The sequence below is a fragment of the Ornithorhynchus anatinus genome, chromosome 10 (genome assembly GCF_004115215.2).
Source record: "Ornithorhynchus anatinus isolate Pmale09 chromosome 10, mOrnAna1.pri.v4, whole genome shotgun sequence".
Lineage (NCBI taxonomy): Eukaryota > Metazoa > Chordata > Mammalia > Monotremata > Ornithorhynchidae > Ornithorhynchus > Ornithorhynchus anatinus.
The window spans coordinates 38032935-38052389 of NC_041737.1; the positions used below are offsets into that span (position 1 = coordinate 38032935).

Here is a 19455-nt window from a genome sequence, read left to right on the forward strand (position 1 = left end):
TGGCTCTGTACAGTGGTTCATCATCACTTTCCCACCTTCTTAGGTAGGAACTCTTGGGAGATAGTGGCAACCTCAGTCTGCTCCTAAAAGAACAATTCAGTTACTTTCACTGAACCCCTCAGTCATGGATAATCCATACTGAAGAACATTTGTGGTTACCGATCCCAGTCTCCGTGGATCTAGTTATCCACCACTTCCTTCCCGAAAATATTTTCCCATGGAGTGGAGAACATTTTCTAAATGACCTCCTCACCAGTGTCTCTTCAATTTTTAAATTAACTCTCTACTTTCGCCTCTCTGTCATGTGGGATGGGCTGCTCAGAGAGTGGAGAAAACAAGGAATTTTGTTTATGATCCTTCCAATCTTCTTTTACCCCTTTACCATTAATCTATGTAATAGGGGAAACTAAACGACCTCTGAAAAGATCACAGTATTGGAAATTAGGAGACCTGAGTTTGAAGCCTAGATTCTGCATTAGCCTGCTATGAAACCTTAGGCAAGCAACATAACCTCACTGGGTGAACTTTAAATGAACATTATCCTCTGTAAAATGAGGATATGATAAATTGTGTGCTCTGTCTGAGGCAGAAACTGGGTCTCATCTCGTAACTTTTATTTCCCTCAGCGCTTAGCACAAAGTAAGTGCTTAATTGAATGACATCTTTATTGTTAGTGTGATTCTAATATCAATTAAGTGCTCACAGTGCATTAATTACTGGGGCAAATGCAAGATAATTCATTCAGACTCTGTTCCTGGTCCTACAAAGGGCTCACAACCTAGGTTGGGGAGGACAGTCACAAAATAATGAAAATGCAATATAGCAAGGAAGGTTTTAGCCTCATGAAAAAGAGAATTTATAACGTTCAATGCCAGCCAGAAGAGCCCAGATTCATTCTTCATAGTCATTTCCCACTTAACCCACGTTAAGGTTTTAGTACAGAAAACGAAACTAAGTTTTTTAAGATTTGTGTCGACTTACTCTTTCAATCCTTTATCACTTTAATCTTTAAAAATCTGGGTCTATTCTGGTTTGCGGCTTCTTTCCTTTCCTGTATCTTTCACAGAACTGGGTTTCTTTAGAAAGAGCCCTCGCTTTTTTTCTTGTAAATTGGGACCCATTTCTTTTTTTAAAAAAACAAAAACCAAAAAAAACAAGAAAGGTTTTAAAAGAAAAAAAAACATTCTTAACACTGACATCTTTGGAGGTCTTCCACTGTCTGAGAAAGGTGGTGTGACCTGGGATTCCAGTGGGTCACTGAGTCTGGGGACTGGCTCTTGGTCAGTTGAGGAAGAGGTTTGATGGGGACTAAAAAGGGGCTCCCCCTTGTTGCACTGTTGCTCCAGGCCTCTCCCTGCGCCCCCCACCCCAAACCCACCATCTTGCTGAAACCCAGACCTCTGTCTCCCAGAATCACTCGTGAATCCCGAAAGCTGTGATCCCTGTCCCAACTTCATCTACCTCCGAAATCCGAGTCGAGCGGATCGTTCAAATCACTCGTTGACCTGTACCAAATCCAACTTCTGTCTGTGTCTTATGATGGCTTGTTTCTCAGAACTGGACCCCTTCTATGCCGGTTTCATCAACCCCCGATGGACTTGTCTTGACCCCATTATTTCAGCTAGCAGGAGTGCAAAGCAGGAGGCTAGAGCCTCTCTTCTCCAAGGTTGTGGTTCACCCTTCAAGATTCCTGGGTCTAGAATGGTTCACTCAAATTGTTCCCCTTCCCTATATAAAATGAGACACTAGGCAACTGAGAAAGGAATGAGGACTACTTCTGGAATTGTAGAATGTGCACAAAGCCTGAAAAGAGAGCTGGGCACTAGGTCAGTGACAGGGAATCTTTCTTCTACATATCTATGCTTACATATCTCATCTTCCTCTCCCAACCCCATTTACAGGACATCATCCAAGAATTAGAAATAGCTTCACTCTGCTGCCCAGATCATTTTTCTAGAAAAACATTCAGTATATGTTTCCCCACTCCTCTAACTCCATTGGTTGTCCATCCACCTCCACGTCTCAAACGAAAATTCCTTATTATTGGCTTTAAAGCACTCGATCACCTTGCCCCCCCTTCTACCTCACCTCAGTACTCTCCTACTACAATTCAGCCTGCACACTTTGCTCCGCTAATGCTAACCTTCTCAGTGTGCCTCGGTCTCGACTACCTCGCCACTGACCCCTCACCCACATCCTGCTTCAGGCCTAGAACGCCCTCCCTCTTCAAATCTGGCAGGCAATTACTTTCCCCTGGTTCAAAGCCTTATCAAAGGCACATCTCCTCCAAGAGGCCTTCCCTGACTAAGTCCCCCTTTTCCTCTTTTCCCATTCTCTTCTGCATCACTCTGACTTGCTCCCTTTGTTCATCCCCCAACCCAACCCCACTGCACTTATTTTATATCTGTAATTTATTAATTTACATTAATCTCTGCCTCCCCCTCTCAAAATTTTAAGTTGTTGTAGGCAGAGGATGGGTCTGGTTATTGTTGCATTATACTCTCCCAAGCGCTTAGTACAGTGCTATATACACAGAAAGCCTTTAATAAATATGACTGAATAATTGAATGAATCTAGCTCGGAGGAAAGAGTAATGCCAAAGCCTTAAACTCTTGGAATGAAAAATCTATCCTTCCATAAAACAAGTCATTATTTCATCTACCACTGATGTGAGACATTCTACTTGGTGTAAAAGAAGAACTTGTTGCTTGCCACTAGGCTTCGAATGATTTTGGAGGGTGTGATAGACTTCTCCGTTTCCTTAGTTCTATGACCACCCATCCGTAATCAGGGTTTTCAAGGGGATCTCAGTCCATTTAGAGAGAGACCATCTGCATTATAGGGAGACAGGTGGGATTGAAGGTGCATCTCGAGTTAGAGGAGGCCCTGATATTTCTGTGCAAAATTTCCTTCTTCCTTGGAGAAGATTTTGCAATGAAGAAATATCCTTTTATGCCATTAGATTTTATTTTCAATATAAATGCCTTGGGATTACCTCAGAAATGAAATGTGGAAATGTTGTCTTTCCTAGCATTGCAGACTGTGGGCTTCAGTGCTGAAAGAATATTCATGTTGTCCATGTGACCATCTGGAAAGAAGAAGTGGTTTTATTTGTGCTCCAATAAATATGATTCTGTCTGTTCCTTCACATCATTCAATTGTGTAAGAAAAATAGGGAGAAAAGCTTTCTTCGGTAGGTGTGGAGTCCAACAAGGCTGGAATATGGTTCACTGGGAAATTATTTTAAATTGAATTTTTTTGCTCTGACCCGTGTTAGGAAATGGAAGTCACTCTATCAATATCACTTTGAAATTAACTATTCTATTAAAATTTAAAGCTGGGCTCATGAAGAAAAATCCCTTCTCCAGCTAAGTTGTATTATGCGCATGTGATTTGCCCAAGAACAGATGCCAGTTTCTCTGGGTGGGCAGTGTGAAATTGCTCCATCGGGCTGCGATCGCAATATCTGGGATAGGGAGTGGACAGTGAGCGTCTTCACCAGCTGGTTAAGAATGGCCTGTTGGGAAATGCACGCAAAACTTTCCTAGTGCCACCCAACATTGTGAAACTGTTGTGAAACCAGGAGGAATAATCCAGATAGAATAGTCAGACTAAAGATGATGATTAATGAGGTGAAGTGGTAAAGAGCCATTGCACCCTGGATTCGAAGGACATCCAGTTCATACTTAAACTGGACCAGACAGAAGATACTCTATCCTAATTTTAAAGCCACTGGAAGATTAAAATTTCACACTCTCCCTTGTTCATTCCAGTATTAGCAATCACCCTGGACAGAAAATGTGCCTTGTTGGTAATAATAATAATGATTTTGTCTTAATGTCATTACTATTGATACTAATATTATTTGTTAAGCACTTAAAGTGCGTCAAGCACTGTTCTAAGCACTGAGACAGGTGCAAGTGGATCAGGTCGGACAGAGTCCCTGTCCCACATGGGTCTCACAATTTAAGTAGAAGGGAGAACAGGCATTGAATCCCCATTGTAAAGATGAAGAAACTGAAGCCCAGCTGGGGTTAGAACCCCGCCGGCCTGTGCTGTTTTCACTCGGCTGCTTCCCTGAAATCATCAGGAGGGGAAACTCAGTAATCTCCGTGCTTTATCCAGCGCCAGTGTCTAGGGCAACACACAAGTGCTGGTGTCTCTAGTGTTATGGGAATGGGAATGTGGCCAATAGGGTGGGATCTGAAGGAGGAAGTTAGCTCAGCTATCTCCAGGGAATGGTGTTACGGGACCTGGGAAGAGGCCCGTGGACTTAACCTCGCAGGGAGTTCGTGTAGATAAATGGGCTAATGGATGTGAAAATACTTTAGGAAAATAAAAGAGCTAGACAAATTTGTACTATTAGAATAATAATGCCATTATTAAATAGGAGTACCCTATGCAGATGGATGGCCTTTAGCATCTCTTCCCCGCCCACCTCACCCTGATAAGTTATGGCCTGACACAAAGAGCTCAGCCCTAGTAAAGAATCTCGAGCACTCAGTAACGATTCCACCTATCAAAAATGGCAGAGGAACAGGTCTTACAGACTCCGGTAGCTTGTTGAAGGACAGATCCACTGTCCATAGAACTCCTCTCGTCTTTCGGGTGGATGGGAGTTACAGGCACCGTGTTAAATTGTAGGGGCTTGGTAACCGAACAAGAAATGATGAACAAGGAAGGGGAGGGAAGAGAGGGATCCAGATGCTTTTCAGGTATGCTATCTTTGATTACTTTATTGCTAGTTATTTTGTACTTTTTCTTCTTTCCCTTTCACCTCCTGGATTTTATGCTGTCTTTGATTTATTACATCATTGTTCCTTAAGAAACAAAGGATACAGAACTATGCATGTAGCAGATGCTCAGAAAAAGTTAGTCATGGAATGGAAGGTAGAGGAGGAAGAACCAAGCGGGAGTGAGAGGAGAGATAGGTATACACACACACGCACTTGATCACTGGGGCACTGGTATGATTAACATTAAGATTAATTGTTTTTAATGGAGATACCACAGGGCATAAAATTGTTTCCTCTGTTTATCCTGGATCCAGCGCTTAGCACACAGTGAGTGTTTAATAAATGCTGTAATTATTATTTTAATAAGAGGAAACCCTGCTTTAGTCTTCCAGAGCTTGGGGAGGAAAAGAGAACAAAGAGAATAGTACAGTATCTCCTATAAGGGATTTTTCTTTTGGTATGTGGAGAATACCGAGAATGTTCTAAAATACTTTGAGTTATTTTCTCCCAAATGCTGTTTCGGCGTGAAAATCCAACCAGGCTCTAGGAACCCTTCATTTGTTATCCTCATTGGCTAAGCTATCACTTCCTTGAGTTATCTGGAGGGCAGAGCCTGCAGGACAACAGCAGAGATAGAAAGGGAATTTATCAACTTTGTCTAGACCTGGTGCAAAACTGCAATGTAATTTCCCTCCCCCTTCCCTTTGCCACCCTCCAAATATTTTCACAGTGCTCTCACCTACCCAGAAAATGACCGCAGGTCAAGGGTGGCCTAAACAAAGTCCCGGATTTAGGTTTGTTTTTTGTGGGAATCTGGGCTGATGGGGGATTTGGGGTTCACATAATCTAGAGACACAGGGAATTCCAGAAGTCACTGGAATTTCTAATCTGGAAGGCAGTTCCTTTGGCAGATAGTGGGTGTGACAATGTGAATAGCTTGTGGCTGGGAATGTGCCTATTATATTTCTGTATTGTATTCTCCCAAGCACTTAGTAAAAGGCTCTGCACACAGTAAGCGTTCAATAACCATGACTGACTGACTGGGGATTTGGGGAAACTATCTGCAAAATTTACGAATTAATTATTGATGTGCTATGTGTCGGGGTTATTCTAAGCCCTGGTGTAGGTACAGTACAATCAGATTAGACACAGCCCCAGTCCAACATGGTACTCTCAAGCTAAGGAGGGAGAAAAGTAGGTATTGAATCCCCAATTTACAGACGAGTATATGGAGTTACTGAGAAGTTAAGTGATTTGCCAAGGTCTCCTAACAGGAAAAGTGGTTCCCAGAGAAGCACCGTAGCCTAGTGGATAGAGTATGGGCCTGGGAATCAGAAGGATTTAGGTTCTAATCCCAGCTCCACCGCTTATCTGCTGTGCCACATGAGGTCCCTGTCCTACATGAGGATCACAGTCGTAATCCCCATTTTACAGATGAGGTAACTGAAGTGCAGAGAAGTGAAGTGACTTGCCCAAGGTCACACAGCAGACACATGATGGAGCCGGAATTAGAACCCGGATCCTTCTGATACCCTGGCCTGTGTTCGATCCACTAGGCCACAGTCTCTCAGCCTGCCGTCGTCTGACCCTTTGACCTGAGCATGCTCATGACTCTCGGCTCTTCCTTTTTGTTTCAATCCCTTCTCTCCCTCCCCACGCGGCACCCGGCCCGCGGAATGCCCCAGCAGACTGCTGCGTCCACTGCATCCTGGCCTGCCTCTTCTGCGAGTTCCTGACCCTCTGTAACATAGTCTTGGGCCAAGCATCGTGCGGGATCTGCACTTCCGAAGCCTGCTGCTGCTGCTGCTGCTGCGGGGACGAGGTGGGCGACGGCTGCAACTGCCCCTGCGACATGGACTGCGGCATCATGGACGCCTGCTGCGAATCGTCGGACTGTTTGGAAATCTGCATGGAATGCTGCGGAATTTGTTTCCCCTCGTAAATATTTATCTCCTATTGTGTTCTGATCAAAACTGGAGTCTTTTGAGAGTTTTTTTTTTCCATTGTGTTGAAAGGGAAAAGGAAAGTCATAATAAGATTTTCACCAGTCCACCCCAGTATTTGCACTGTTCACTCCCTAGGTTAAAGAATCCCATCAGACCAAATAGTTTAACCAGAGCTGTATGCTGTGGTGGGTGAAGCCTTCCCTGCTTTTATATTCTTACTGGGATTACTTTTAATCAAGGGAGATTTCATGTTTTGCAAAAACAAAAATAAATCTTGGGTTTTTCTTGAGGGCCCTCGCTAGCTAGATTTGTGCTAAATGTACCAAGTAGACCCTTGTGCCCAACCCATTTATCCTTAACTTTTTAAATATTTTTTTTTGCCTTTTCTGCCTCTTGAAGTTGAGGGGAGAGATTGTGCATTTTCCCTTCACTGTACTCTCCAGAGCGTTGCTCCGTACACAGGAGACATTCAACAATTGCCTTCGAATCCATTGAATGAATGAATCTCCCTGTGGTTGAAACTGCAAGTCAAAATACCATCTCCCAACTCCCTCCCAAACAGACGGATAATTTTTTGGTGGGGGAGGCAGCTGAGTTGTCCCAGTGATCTCACTTGGACCTTCCCCACTGCCACCAGAAGGTTTTGGATTCAGATCCAAGCATTGAAATCCCTCACTGAGGGGCAATGAGAGACTCTAAGGGACAGGCCTAGGCTCTGAAGAAGGGAAGGAAAAGAGGTAGATCTTTGCTCAAATAGGAGACCTCAATCTCAGTAGAAAACATAACCTCGAGGCACCCTGCCTCCGGGTTCACAGCGGTTAGACCCAGTGCCCATGACGATCTGTTCCCTAAGTGCTCCAACTCCTTCAGTTTGTCCTCGGACACCTCTGCAACTGCAGATGAGATGCGTGTTCCCGGAATTGTCCGGCCGGGATTTTTCGGTGTAAGTGGAATTTGAGCCGATTTCAGTTTCATTCTGAAGTTCCTCGAGGGGAGCCGTAAAATCTTGTTAAGCTGCTAACGGTGTATTTGGAATACTGTAGTGCCAACTTGGAAGCCACGGCTTAACCCGGCCAATGGAATGCCTTATCCTTTAATCAACAATCCCAGGTACCATAATCTGAGCCTGGATCGTTTTTCTGGTCCCTTGTGTTTTGTTTTTTCAAGGTTTTGCATTTCCTTCTTAGCAGGGGCCGCAGTTCACTTCCACTCGGAGGTGTTGGCTGGCGTGTCCGAAGCGGAGGCTTAAAGTGCCTCCGATGAAATTCCCCATACCACCCTGGGGATCAGGGGAGGGTGGGGAGAGAAATTAGGGGCAGGGGCAGGGGAAGGGTAGGGGGTAGGAAGGGTGGGGGAGGGAGGCGTGTGGCTCCAGCTTTCTGGTTAAGAAAAAAGCCGGGAATCACACTTACGAAACGGTCACGCTTACAATTCTGGATCCCAGCGGATTCGGGAATGCATTCTCCTACTGTGTGTTGTCCAACTCTGCCTTGATTTTTCCTGCAGAGTTGCAGGGTTTCACTCTCATCTCTTGGAGGGTGAGGCATTGGTAGAGGTATATCTTTGGACCAATATTTTTTTTTCAACTTTTCCTGCTGCACTTACTGAAAAAGAACTCACTTCCAGCATGCTTTTACTAAACCCAGCCTCCTTTTCAAGAACGCTGGGGTACCAGCATAGGCTGGAAGAACAGGAAAGGCATCCATTTACCTATTTATTTCATGAAATCTAGTTTCTAGATTCTTCATGCCTCATGAGAGCCTTTTAAAATATATATATTGCCCCAGTCATAGGGCAGTTTACAAACTGAGTTCAGAACAAAAATGTCTAGTAAATACCTGTATTTCATGTTCTGTCCTAAAGAGTACATTCCGTCTTTTAAACCAGATACAGGCAGAGCTTTGTAGTATTTATGCATAACTAAAATCTGAATACATATATGAACCCGAGTCTAACATTCCATGTATTCACTAGATATATGAAATACTAGAATTTAAAAGTATCACCTGTTTATTGACCTATAGAATCTTTAAATGACCGGGAATTATCATCTGATTCTTTCATTTTTTTTATCCTGAAAGTACTTTTTGGTCATGTGATTTATTTGACATTAAAATATATCCTGTTACTATTTGCTATAGAAATATTAGCATTTTTATAAAATGTATCTCTGTAGCAGAGAACATTAGTGGATAGTTTATAGAATTTCAATGCATATTTATGTATTCTCAAAACTCTCCTCTGTTTTAAGTGTACTCTAGGCAATCATGTGTAAGCACCTTTTGCTAGAGAAACAAAACAGAATGAAAAGTAGATAAATGTGAGAAAGGAGTTGAAGGAACAATTCAGAATTTTTCAAAATGAAAATGTTATGTTGGTTATGATGTGGGTGAGTGGGATGGTTTACAGTCAACAGTTTGGCAAAAATACAGCAGTGGTTCACGTTTTGATATTGGAATTCTGCCCTCTCAATTTAATATTAACTGGATCTGTATTCTAAAAGCAACACTATTTTGAAATAAAAAAAACCTTTATTTTGAGTCTCAGGTTACTTTCTTGTCGAATAGCTGTCAGGGTGGTTTATACTTTAATACACAGGTACAGGGCCTTTTAACTAGGTGACCTACCCTTTTCTAAATATTGACTATTCTGCTTAATAAGTACCACACTTATCATTTTTTAATACCACTCCTCAGTGTTCTTTTTAAAATGGGATTTGTTAAACGCTTGCAAGGTGCCATGCACTATATCTATATGCTATGGGTAAATACAAGATAATCAGATTGGACATAGTCCGTTCCTACGTGGAGCTCACAGTCTTAATCCCCATTTTACAGACAAAGTCACTGAGGAACAGAGAAATGAGGTGACTTGCCGCCCCATTACAGAGCAGGCAAATGGCAGAGCCATGATTAGAATCCAGGTCCTTCTGACTCCCAGGCCTGTGCTCTCTCCATTAGGCATGCTGCTCCTTCGAGAATCATCCTAGAGTTAAATAATTCAAGAATTTCAGTACACTGTAGGCTCATCCTAGGGGCCCACACCTGAAAAGACAAGCAAATGATTGCAAACTGCTTTACTGAATCAGTGAGGCATTAGGAGCTGACAGCCTCAAAAGAAAACTGAGGCAGCAAATTTGCCTGCATCAGGGAAGCTATACACCCAACCAAAAATCGATAATGGTAACACAGCTAATTTCTGTCCAATAATTCTATTTCCTAGGAAGCTTGCCAACTAATGATAGACAAAGATGTAGAAAATTGAATCCAGAGGGCTAGGATTTTCTTTGGCAGATAGTTAAGTCGAGGCTACAGATCAAACTAAAGATCTCCAGAGCGGTAGTGCTATCCACCATTCTCTTCAGCTCTAAGACATGGACTCTACTTAGATTCTACTTTTGGAGCAGATTCGTTAGCCTGAAGTAGCTTGTCCTAGTGGACAGAGTAGGGGCCTGGGAGTGAGAAGACTTGGGTTCTAATGCTGACTTTACTACTTGCTTGCTGTGTGATATTGGGCAAGTCACTTAAATTCTATGTACCTCAGCTTTCTCATCTGTAACATGGGGATTAAATACCGAGGGGGCAGCTCCCTCCACCTTAGACTGTGAGCCCTGTGTTGGACAGAGACTGTATCTGATATGCTTGTGTTGTGCCTACCCCAATACTTGACACATAGTAAATGCTTCATGAACATCTCATTTATTAATGGCACCACTTGTAGGCTGTACTCAAAATCAAATAGGGCAGGAACTCAACTCATGAAGTTTTAGAGTGACTTCTGTCTCCTAGCACTGAAGCTGGGATCACCACAACGCAACTGCCCTTGATGGGACATATCAGGAGAACAAATGACAACAGGATCACCAAATAACTGCTGTATGGTGAACTGAAATTGGGAAACCAGAACAAGGGAACTGAGGAAATGTTTTAAGGATACAGTAAAGTACAATTTCAGACAATGTATAATAATAATAATTATGGTATTTGTTAAGATCTTACAATGTGCCAAGCACCATTATAAACACTGATATAGGTACAAGGTGATCAGATTGTCCTACATGGGCCTCACGGTCTTAATCCCCATTTTACAGATGAAGTAACTAAGGCACAGAGAAGTATCGATACCATCAGATCAAGCGGGACTCCTGCCTATGATAAATGATTATTTTTCGAATGGAAGGTCTGTAAAAATTATGAGGTAAGAACATAAACTTGAAAGCAGCACCAAGTGCTCCAGAAAACAAATATTGCAGCACAGCACAGGACCATTTTTGTGGGTACACAGAGAGATTGGGACTATGGTTCTGCATCAGCCTTATCAGAGTGACTGAGATATCTAACAATGAATTACACCATCAGTGACATAGGACAGATACCAATCAATCAATCAATGGTTTTTATTGAGTGCTGACTGTGCGAAGAACACATACTAAGCACATGGGAGAGTATAATACATCAGAGTGGGTAGACACATTGCCTGCCTATCGGAAGCTATTTACACACACACACACACACCCAAGGACATGTGAGCACAAAGATATACACACATGCACAAAAAGGTATACACAAATACTAATGCCTATCTGCCAATTTTTGTTTTCTATTTTCCTCCTTTCAGATGAAAGCTCTTCCAAGACAGGAATGACTCATCATATGTTCTCAAATCCCTAGGACAGTACTCTGCATTCAGAAGGCACTCAGTAAATGCTGTTGATGACAGTGGAGAGAAGACTCAATCAGTCAATCAGTGGTAATTATTGAGCAATTACTGGGTGCAGAGCACTGTACTAATCCCTTAGGAAAGTACAAGAGAGTTAGTAGACACATTCCTTCCCCGACCAGGACCTTCAATCTAATTCAAAAGCCTGTAGGTCGGTTTTGGTAGCCATGGCTTGGCCTGACCTATTAGGCCATTAGTGAAGCAGAATGGTTTGGTGGATAGAGCATCATGGGTTCTAGAAGCAGCATGGCTCAGTGGAAAGAGCACGGGCTCAGAAGTCAGAGGGCATGGGTTCGAATCCCAGCTCTGCCACTTGTCAACTGTGTGACTTTGGGCAAGTCACTTAACTTCTCTGTGCCTTAGTTACCTCATCTGTAAAATGGGGATTAAGACTGTGAGTCCCACGTGGGACAGCCTGATTACCCTGTATCTTCCCCAGCGCTTAGAACAGTGCTCTGCACATAGTAAGTGCTTAACAAATACCACCAACATTAATCCTGGCTCCAGCATTTGCCTGCTGCTCAGTGCTTCAGTACCCTCATCTGTAAAATGGAGCTTCTCTGAGCCCCACGTGGGACAGGAACTGTGCCCAACCCTATTTGCTTGTACCCACCCCAGCGCTTGGTACAGTGCCTGTCACATTGTAAGCGCTTAACAAATACCATTATTATTAAGAAACTGACCCTGATCCAAATTGACAGATCTGGGACTGAGCATTCATTACTCCCTTTATCAGTGAGTGTTTCTACTGGGGTTTAGAATCCAAATAATCATTGCAGGGTTGGCCTGGATATCTGTCTGTGTTGAGAAGTGGAAGAGAGTAAGCCATAATATATTAGTCAAGCATACATTTCCAGCCCTTTCCCTCAGAGAGGCTCACTGAAGAACACAATTACTAATAAAATAGTAGAGCAAATTCAAACAAATGGCTTCTCAGTTTAGATTTAAGATCGGAAAAGATCCCCAAGTTCAGTTGCGCGAAGGGGCAGAAATAGAAAAATTAAGTTGTGAAGCCAAGAAAGAGGGTGTATAAAAGATCTCATCTATGTGACACAGTTCCTACCCTTTTCCAGAAAGAATAAAGCTCTGTGGAGAAAGAAACAAGATCTCATTATAGGGTGAAGCCAAGCCAGATTAAAGCTTGAGCTTCAGAAACTCCATTTAAAAACAGCTTTGGATCGATGAATCAATTCATCAATCATATTTTTTGAGCACTTACTATGTGTTGAGCCCTGCACTTAGTGATTGGGAGAGTACAATATAACAGATTCTGTAGACACGCTCCCTGCCCACAAGGAGTTTTATAGTCTAGAGGAGGAGTTGTCGAGTAATTACAGAACTTGCTCATGGGAATGTGTGTAGCAGATGCAGATATTGCAAGCTAGTATTAGTGATGGGCAGTTCCTATCAGTGGGAGCCGTGTTGTCTAGTGGCTGGAGCACGGGCCTGGAAGTCAGAGGACCTGGATTCTAATCCAGGCTCCATCACGTGCCTGCTGTATGACCTAGCGTAGATCACAATTTCTCTGTACCTCAGTCACCTCATCCGTGAAATGGGGATTAAGACAGTGAGCCCCTTGTGGGACACAGATTGTGTCCAACCTTGTACTACTCTAGCTCTTAGTGGGAAAGCAATGCGGCTCTGTGGAAAGAGCCTGGGCTTCGGAGTCAGAGGTCATGGGTTCTAATCCCGGCTCTGCCACTTGTCAACTGTGTGACTGTGGGCAAGTCATTTAACTTCTCTGTGCCTCAGTTACCTCATCTGTAAAATGGGGATTAACTGTGAGCCTCACATGGGACAAACTGATTACCCTGTATCTCCCCCAGCGCTTAGAACAGTGCTCTGCACATAGTAAATGCTTAACAAGTACCAACATTATTATTATTATTATTACAGTGCCTGGCATGTAGTAAGTACTTAACAAATGGCATTTAAAAAAAAGGAAGTATTCTGTAGGGAGACAAAACATAAATTCAAGTTTGATGAAATATATAGCTATGTGGCCCGGTCTCAATCACGTGAAGCAGAAGCTTTTGAGTCCAGTAGGCAATCTTCAGATTGGCACACATTTAGCCATCTCCAGAGTCTAGAATTAGTGGGCGGTACAGCAGGTGGCAGTTATCACTCAGTCCATCTCCTGACCAATCAGAATGCATGGATGAGAGCCCAATTTTAAGATCAAAGAATTTCAATTGATCCAGTTCAATTTGTACAAGGTAGCACACCTGAGGGATAGTGTGAAGTTCATTATTCAATCAGTGATGTGTCTGCTTGTCTTCTCCACTGGGCTAAATTTCTCTAGAGATCAGATATTCTGTCTTAGTTGTATTCTCCCAAGCTCTTAGTTTTTTTATTTTTTTAATGGTATTTGTTAAGCCCTTACTATGTCCCAGGCACTGTTCTAAGCCTGAGGTAGATAGAAGGTAATAAGATTGTCCCACAGGGGGCTCTCAGTCTGAATCCCCATTTTACAGATAAGGTAACTGAGGCACAGAGAAGTTAAATAAATTGCTCAAGGTCACACAACAGACAAGTGGCAGAGCCAAGGATAGAACCCAATTCCTTCTGACTCCCAAGCCCATGCTCTATCCGCTAAGCCACCCTGCTTCTCTTAATATAGTAAGTGCTCAATAAATACTACTGACTGATTGTTGAATTTAGAAATACATTTTTCTACCTCCCACTAGGTTTAATCGGTGCAAAACTAGCCAACATCTTTGAGGACAGGAAGCCTGCTTAGTAACTAAGTATCCAGTAAAGGCAACAATCTCAGGTGCAGCATGAGAGCTTTGAACCCGTGATCCATTCTGTAGAAATTGGGTCTTATTAGTACGAAGTTTAGGGGGAAGGAAAATATTCTGAATGCCTGTTAAATTCAATCTTGTTAAAATTATCAAAATGAATAATTAGGCATATTTACACAATTAAATTTTAGTAAACTGTTATTCCAGTTTAACTGGAATACATATTCTGGCAAAAATTCATTAAACAGCAATCCAAAAGCAATTTAGCTGCTGAAGACATTATTTTGTATATAATTATTCACAAATTAATGAAGAAAATTAAATTCCAATCACTGAAAAAATGAAGGAATGTGAGAATCAGAACTACAGATTAGTTAAAGAAAAGATATGCAATGCATAACCGAATTAAAGCATTTCTTTTATTCAAACTCAGTGCTTAAAAAAGAACAAATCCATCATCTTGAAATTTGACTTGTAGCTTGACATAAAAAATAATATGAGGAGAATTTTCAGTGGGGTAAGCACAAAACTAGTTCAAGTAGTGTCACTCTCAATTAATGTACTCAGGTGGTGTACCCATTAAAATTCCCACTTGTGGGTTCAGCTCACTATGCAAATAGGGTCATTACCTGGAGAATTTAATTGGGTATGACACTGGGAGTAGGAATTTTCCTTTCAAAATAAACCTCCTTGCACACATTTTCACGAGAAATTTGATTGTTATCTATACTTCATATTGTTTTGCTCTATAAATATTTACTAAAAATCAGGCCGTCTTCACATATTCATTCTTTAAAGGTGATTCATAATACATCAGAATACTCTTCCAGGGACTGCATACTCATTTAATTAAATCAAATCTTTAGTAACTTGTACGCTTGTTTTTAACTCCAGACATTTTTATGAACCTTTTGAATCCTCTAAATCTCCGCTTTTACTCTTGGATCTATTTTCAGGGCCCAAATGTACATATTTTCCCTTTCCCAGTTCATTTAGTGTGGCACTGAGGATAGTTAATGAACAATGAAGGTGGTAACTGAATTGCTTCATTAATGCCTGTCTAAATACACAAACACACACACATACATAGAACTGCCAACTTTTCATTTGTCAGGGGAAATATAGGGACATGGACTTCAAGGGGAGAAATGGTTAAAAGATTAATAGTCCAGAAAGCCACCATTTTGTGTGATTATTATTTTTTAAATCCTTGACTGGAAACTCTCAGATGTTCCTCTAGAGTATAAGCTCTTTTTTTTTAAAGTAGTATTTATTAAGTGCTTACCATGTTGAGGCACTGTTCTAAGCCATGGGGTAGATACAAGATAATAATAATGCTATTTGTTAAGCATTTACTATGTGCCAAACACTTCACTAAACCCTGGTTTAGATACAAGATAATGACATTGGACACAATCCCTGTCCCATTTAGGGTTCACAGTCTTACTCCCTGTTTTCCAAATGAGGTAACTGAGGCACAGATAAGTAAAATTACTTGCCCAAGATCTCATAGGAGACAAGTGGCAAAGCTGGGAATAGAACCCATGTCCTCTGACTTCCAGGTCCATGCTCTTTCCACTAGAACATGTTGTTTCTCTTTGTGGCCAAGGAACTTTGTTATACTGAACTCTCCCAAGTGCTTAGTGCAGGATTCTGCACACTGTAAGTCTTCAATAAATACCAGTAATTGATTGATGTCAGAGATGAGCAAAGCTGAGAGAAAAGTTTTGTGGAGTGGGAAGGTTTGCACACAGGCTGATGCCTCAGAGACCTGATTTTTTGCAAATATGTGTCTCTGGGTGGTCAGGCTCATTTTGCATTCAGAACATATGTGGTTCAATCAATCAATCCTATTTATTGAGTGCTTACTCTGAGCCAAGCACTATAAGAATTGCTTGAGAGAGTACAACGGTTTCTGCCTTCTCCTCTGTGTTGACTCTGCATTTGGCTTTACACTCCTTAACCACTTTGACACTCACAAGAGCTCCAAAACACTCATATAAACATGCTTATACTCAACTACTGCAGATTACAGTCTGTAATCTGTTTCAATGTCTCTCTCCTTCTGAATACTGTAAGTTCCTCATGGGAAGGGATCACATCTACCAACTGTAATTTATTGTCCTCTCCCAAGTGCTTAGTAAAGTGCTCTGCACACAGCAAACACTTAATAAATCCATGCATTAATGAATAGACATGGTCTCTGATCTTGAGGAGTTTCAGCAATCCTTTCTAAGGAAGCGAGAAGTATAAATAATAATAATAATCATTATAATAACTGTAGCATTTGTTTAGCGCTTACAATGTGCCAGTCACTGTACTAAGCATTGGGGTGGATACAAGCAAATCGGGTTGGACACAGTCCATGTCCCACATGGAGCTCACAGTCTGAATCACCATTTTACCCATGAGGTAACTGAGGCACAGAGAAGTAAAATGACTTGCCCAGCAGACAAGTGACAGAACTGAGGACTAGAACCCATGACCTTCTGACTCCAGGGCCATGCTCTGTCTACTAGACCACACTGCTTCTCCATCCTGGGACCATCCTATTGCTCTTGGAGGTTATCAGTGAGCATCTGCAGCTACGAACCCCAAAACACCAGGAATTCAGAGACTACCCTAACCAGCCTCTCCATTCCCTCGAAGGACCACCAAGAGAGAAGCTTGAACAACATTTTGAATATTGAGAATATTACAGCAGTTTCTCAGCAAGGACACTTTGCGTGGTACGCTGAGGTACCCATGGATCGCCCTTTGCAAGTACTTTGTCGTTGATGTAGTCATTTCTTATTGGGGTATTTTAACTTATTTGCATTGTGTTTACTTGGCATTCTTCTGATCTAAGTCTTATTTTGTCCTGCTTAGATTGTGGGCCCCTTATGAGTCAGTAATTGGGTCATTTGACCTAGTTATATTTACCCCATCTCTTAGTGCAGCACCTTGTACATCAAGTGGTTAATAAATATTAATAATAAAGTCAGTGGGATTGATACTTGTAAAACATAGCATGGATTTCCCCAGGAGCTGAACCTAAGGCTTAGGGAACTTCTTGATCCTCATTTCACGCCTGTGCTTCTCTGACTCTAGACCACTGAAAGTAAGGTGAGGATATATTTCATCTCTCTCTCGATTATCAGTTAAGCAAATTATGCTGAGATTTTGTTGGGTAATCAACATCTTTTGGGGCATAAGGTATCTATTTTGCTATCTACCTACCTACTCCTCTATATCATCAGCTCTCTGTCTCTCTTTATTAATCAATCACTTTATTGGCACATGGACCTTTCATCAGTAAAACAGAATCACCATTATCAGATACTCTTTTCCCTTACGAGGTTCTGCTGGGAAATCTAAGGGCCGACCAGAGGTTAGGCCCAGAGACAGGATTAGAACCCATAACTCAGGGGACCATTCTTCCACTGAAGGCTGCTACCTGGAAAATGGAGACAGCTCCAACGGGGTCAATGGACGCTGACATGCAATCAGTCAGTCAACAGCAATTCCTGAGCACTTCCTGTGTGCAGAGCACTGTTCCGCATGCTTCAGAGAGTACAATATAACAGAATTGGTAGACGTGTTTCCTGCCCACAACAAACTTTCAGTCTAGAGATAGATCCCACCCACTGTGAATACGCAAGGTTTCCATCTCACCCACAACCAACTTTATCAACCTTTGTTATCTCTTTCGACTTTAAAAGCACTTGTTTTAGCTATCTCCTGACAAGGCTGCTCTGAAGGGCCTGAGTTTATAAAGAAAGTTAGAGACGGGATGTGGTTCAATGGACTAAGTACTAAAGGGAAATTCAGGATTGGGTTGCTGCTCCTTGACTTCTCTGTGACTTCCCATCCGGATCAGCATGATGAAAGTGGATTTTTTGAAGTGGATTTCCCTTCAGTAAAAAATAACCTATGTGGTCTGTTGTTGCCCAACAGCACAGCCTTCTCTCTGATCTCCCTTCCTCCTCTCTCGCCCCACTCCAGTCTATTCTTCACTCCACTGCCCGGCTCATCTTCCTGCAGAAACGATCTGGGCATGTCACTCCCCTTCTTAAACACCTCCAGTGGTTGCCTATCAACCTCCGCTCCAAACAAAAACTCCTCACTCTAGGCTTCAAGGCTGTACATCACCTTGCCCCTTCCTACCTCTCCTCCCTTCTCTCTTTCTACCGCCCACCCCGCACGCTCCGCTCCTCTGCCGCCCACCTCCTCACCGTCCCTCGGTCTCGCCTATCCCGCCGTCGACCCCTGGGCCACGTCCTCCCGCGGTCCTGGAACGCCCTCCCTCCTCACCTCCGCCAAACTAATTCTCTTCCCCTCTTCAAAACCCTACTTAAAACTCACCTCCTCCAAGAGGCCTTCCCAGACTGAGCTCCTCTTCTCCCTCTACTCCCTCTACCACCCCCCCTTCACCTCTCCACAGCTTAACCCTCTTTTCCTCCCATTTCCCCCTGCTCCTCCCCCTCTCCCTTCCCATCCCCTCAGCACTGTACTCGTCTGCTCAACTGTATATATTTTCATTACCCTATTTATTTTGTTAATGAAATGTATATCGCCTTGATTCTATTTAGTTGCCATTGTTTTTACGAGTTGTTCTTCCCCTTGACTCTATTTATTGCCATTGTTCTTGTCTGTCTCCCCCGATTAGACTGTAAGCCCATCAAACGGCAGGGACTGTCTCTATCTGTTGCTGACTTGTTCATTCCAAGCGCTTAGTACAGTGCTCTGCACATAGTAAGCGCTCAATAAATACTATTGAATGAATGTTATATTGGAAAACCCCAAGTCAATGCTTGTAGGAAAGCTAATGAGGGGCAGTAGACTGTAAGCTCGTTTTGGGCAGGGAATGTGTCTGTTTGAGTGTTATATTGTACTCTCTCAAGTGCTTAGTACAGTGTCCTGCACTCAGTAAGCACACAGTAAATACAATTGACTGACTGACATTTCTGAAGTGTCATCCTTCTAGCCCTGTCCTAAGCCTCTCTTGGGGAATTCTGACTTAACCAAAACATTTGCTTGTGAAGGCAGCACTTGCTGTACTTCGGACCATTCCTGCTCTCTCTATCAATAGTATCTATTGAGTTCCTACTTTTATGTGAAAACTCTATGGATACACATACCAGAACGACATTATGATGGAAGATGAGACATTCTGAAGAGGGTGTGTCCATGGAGTCACTATGGGTCAGAAACAACTCGACAGCATTTGAAGGCTGTAATTTAGAGCACTCTATTATATCCGATAAAGTTAGGAAGCATGATTCTAAGGTATATAATAATAACAATAATAATGTTGGTATTTGTTAAGCG

General features: G+C 42.4%; 1 protein-coding gene across 3 annotated transcripts in view; it reads left to right on the top strand.

The window, feature by feature from the left end:
• Positions 1-9222, top strand: part of MDFIC (MyoD family inhibitor domain containing) — a 113008-nt gene extending 103786 nt beyond the window's left edge. The window contains exon 5 of one of the 3 annotated variants that reach the window (XM_029073735.2): positions 6425-6572. In XM_029073735.2, coding sequence (XP_028929568.1) covers positions 6425-6482 — 58 coding nt within the window. In that variant the 3' untranslated portion in view covers positions 6483-6572. Of the gene's footprint in view, positions 1-6421 lie in introns of all 3 variants that reach the window. The other 2 variants (XM_029073732.2, XM_029073733.2) reach the window with 2 other exon arrangements.
• Positions 9223-19455: the final 10233 nt, after the last annotated feature.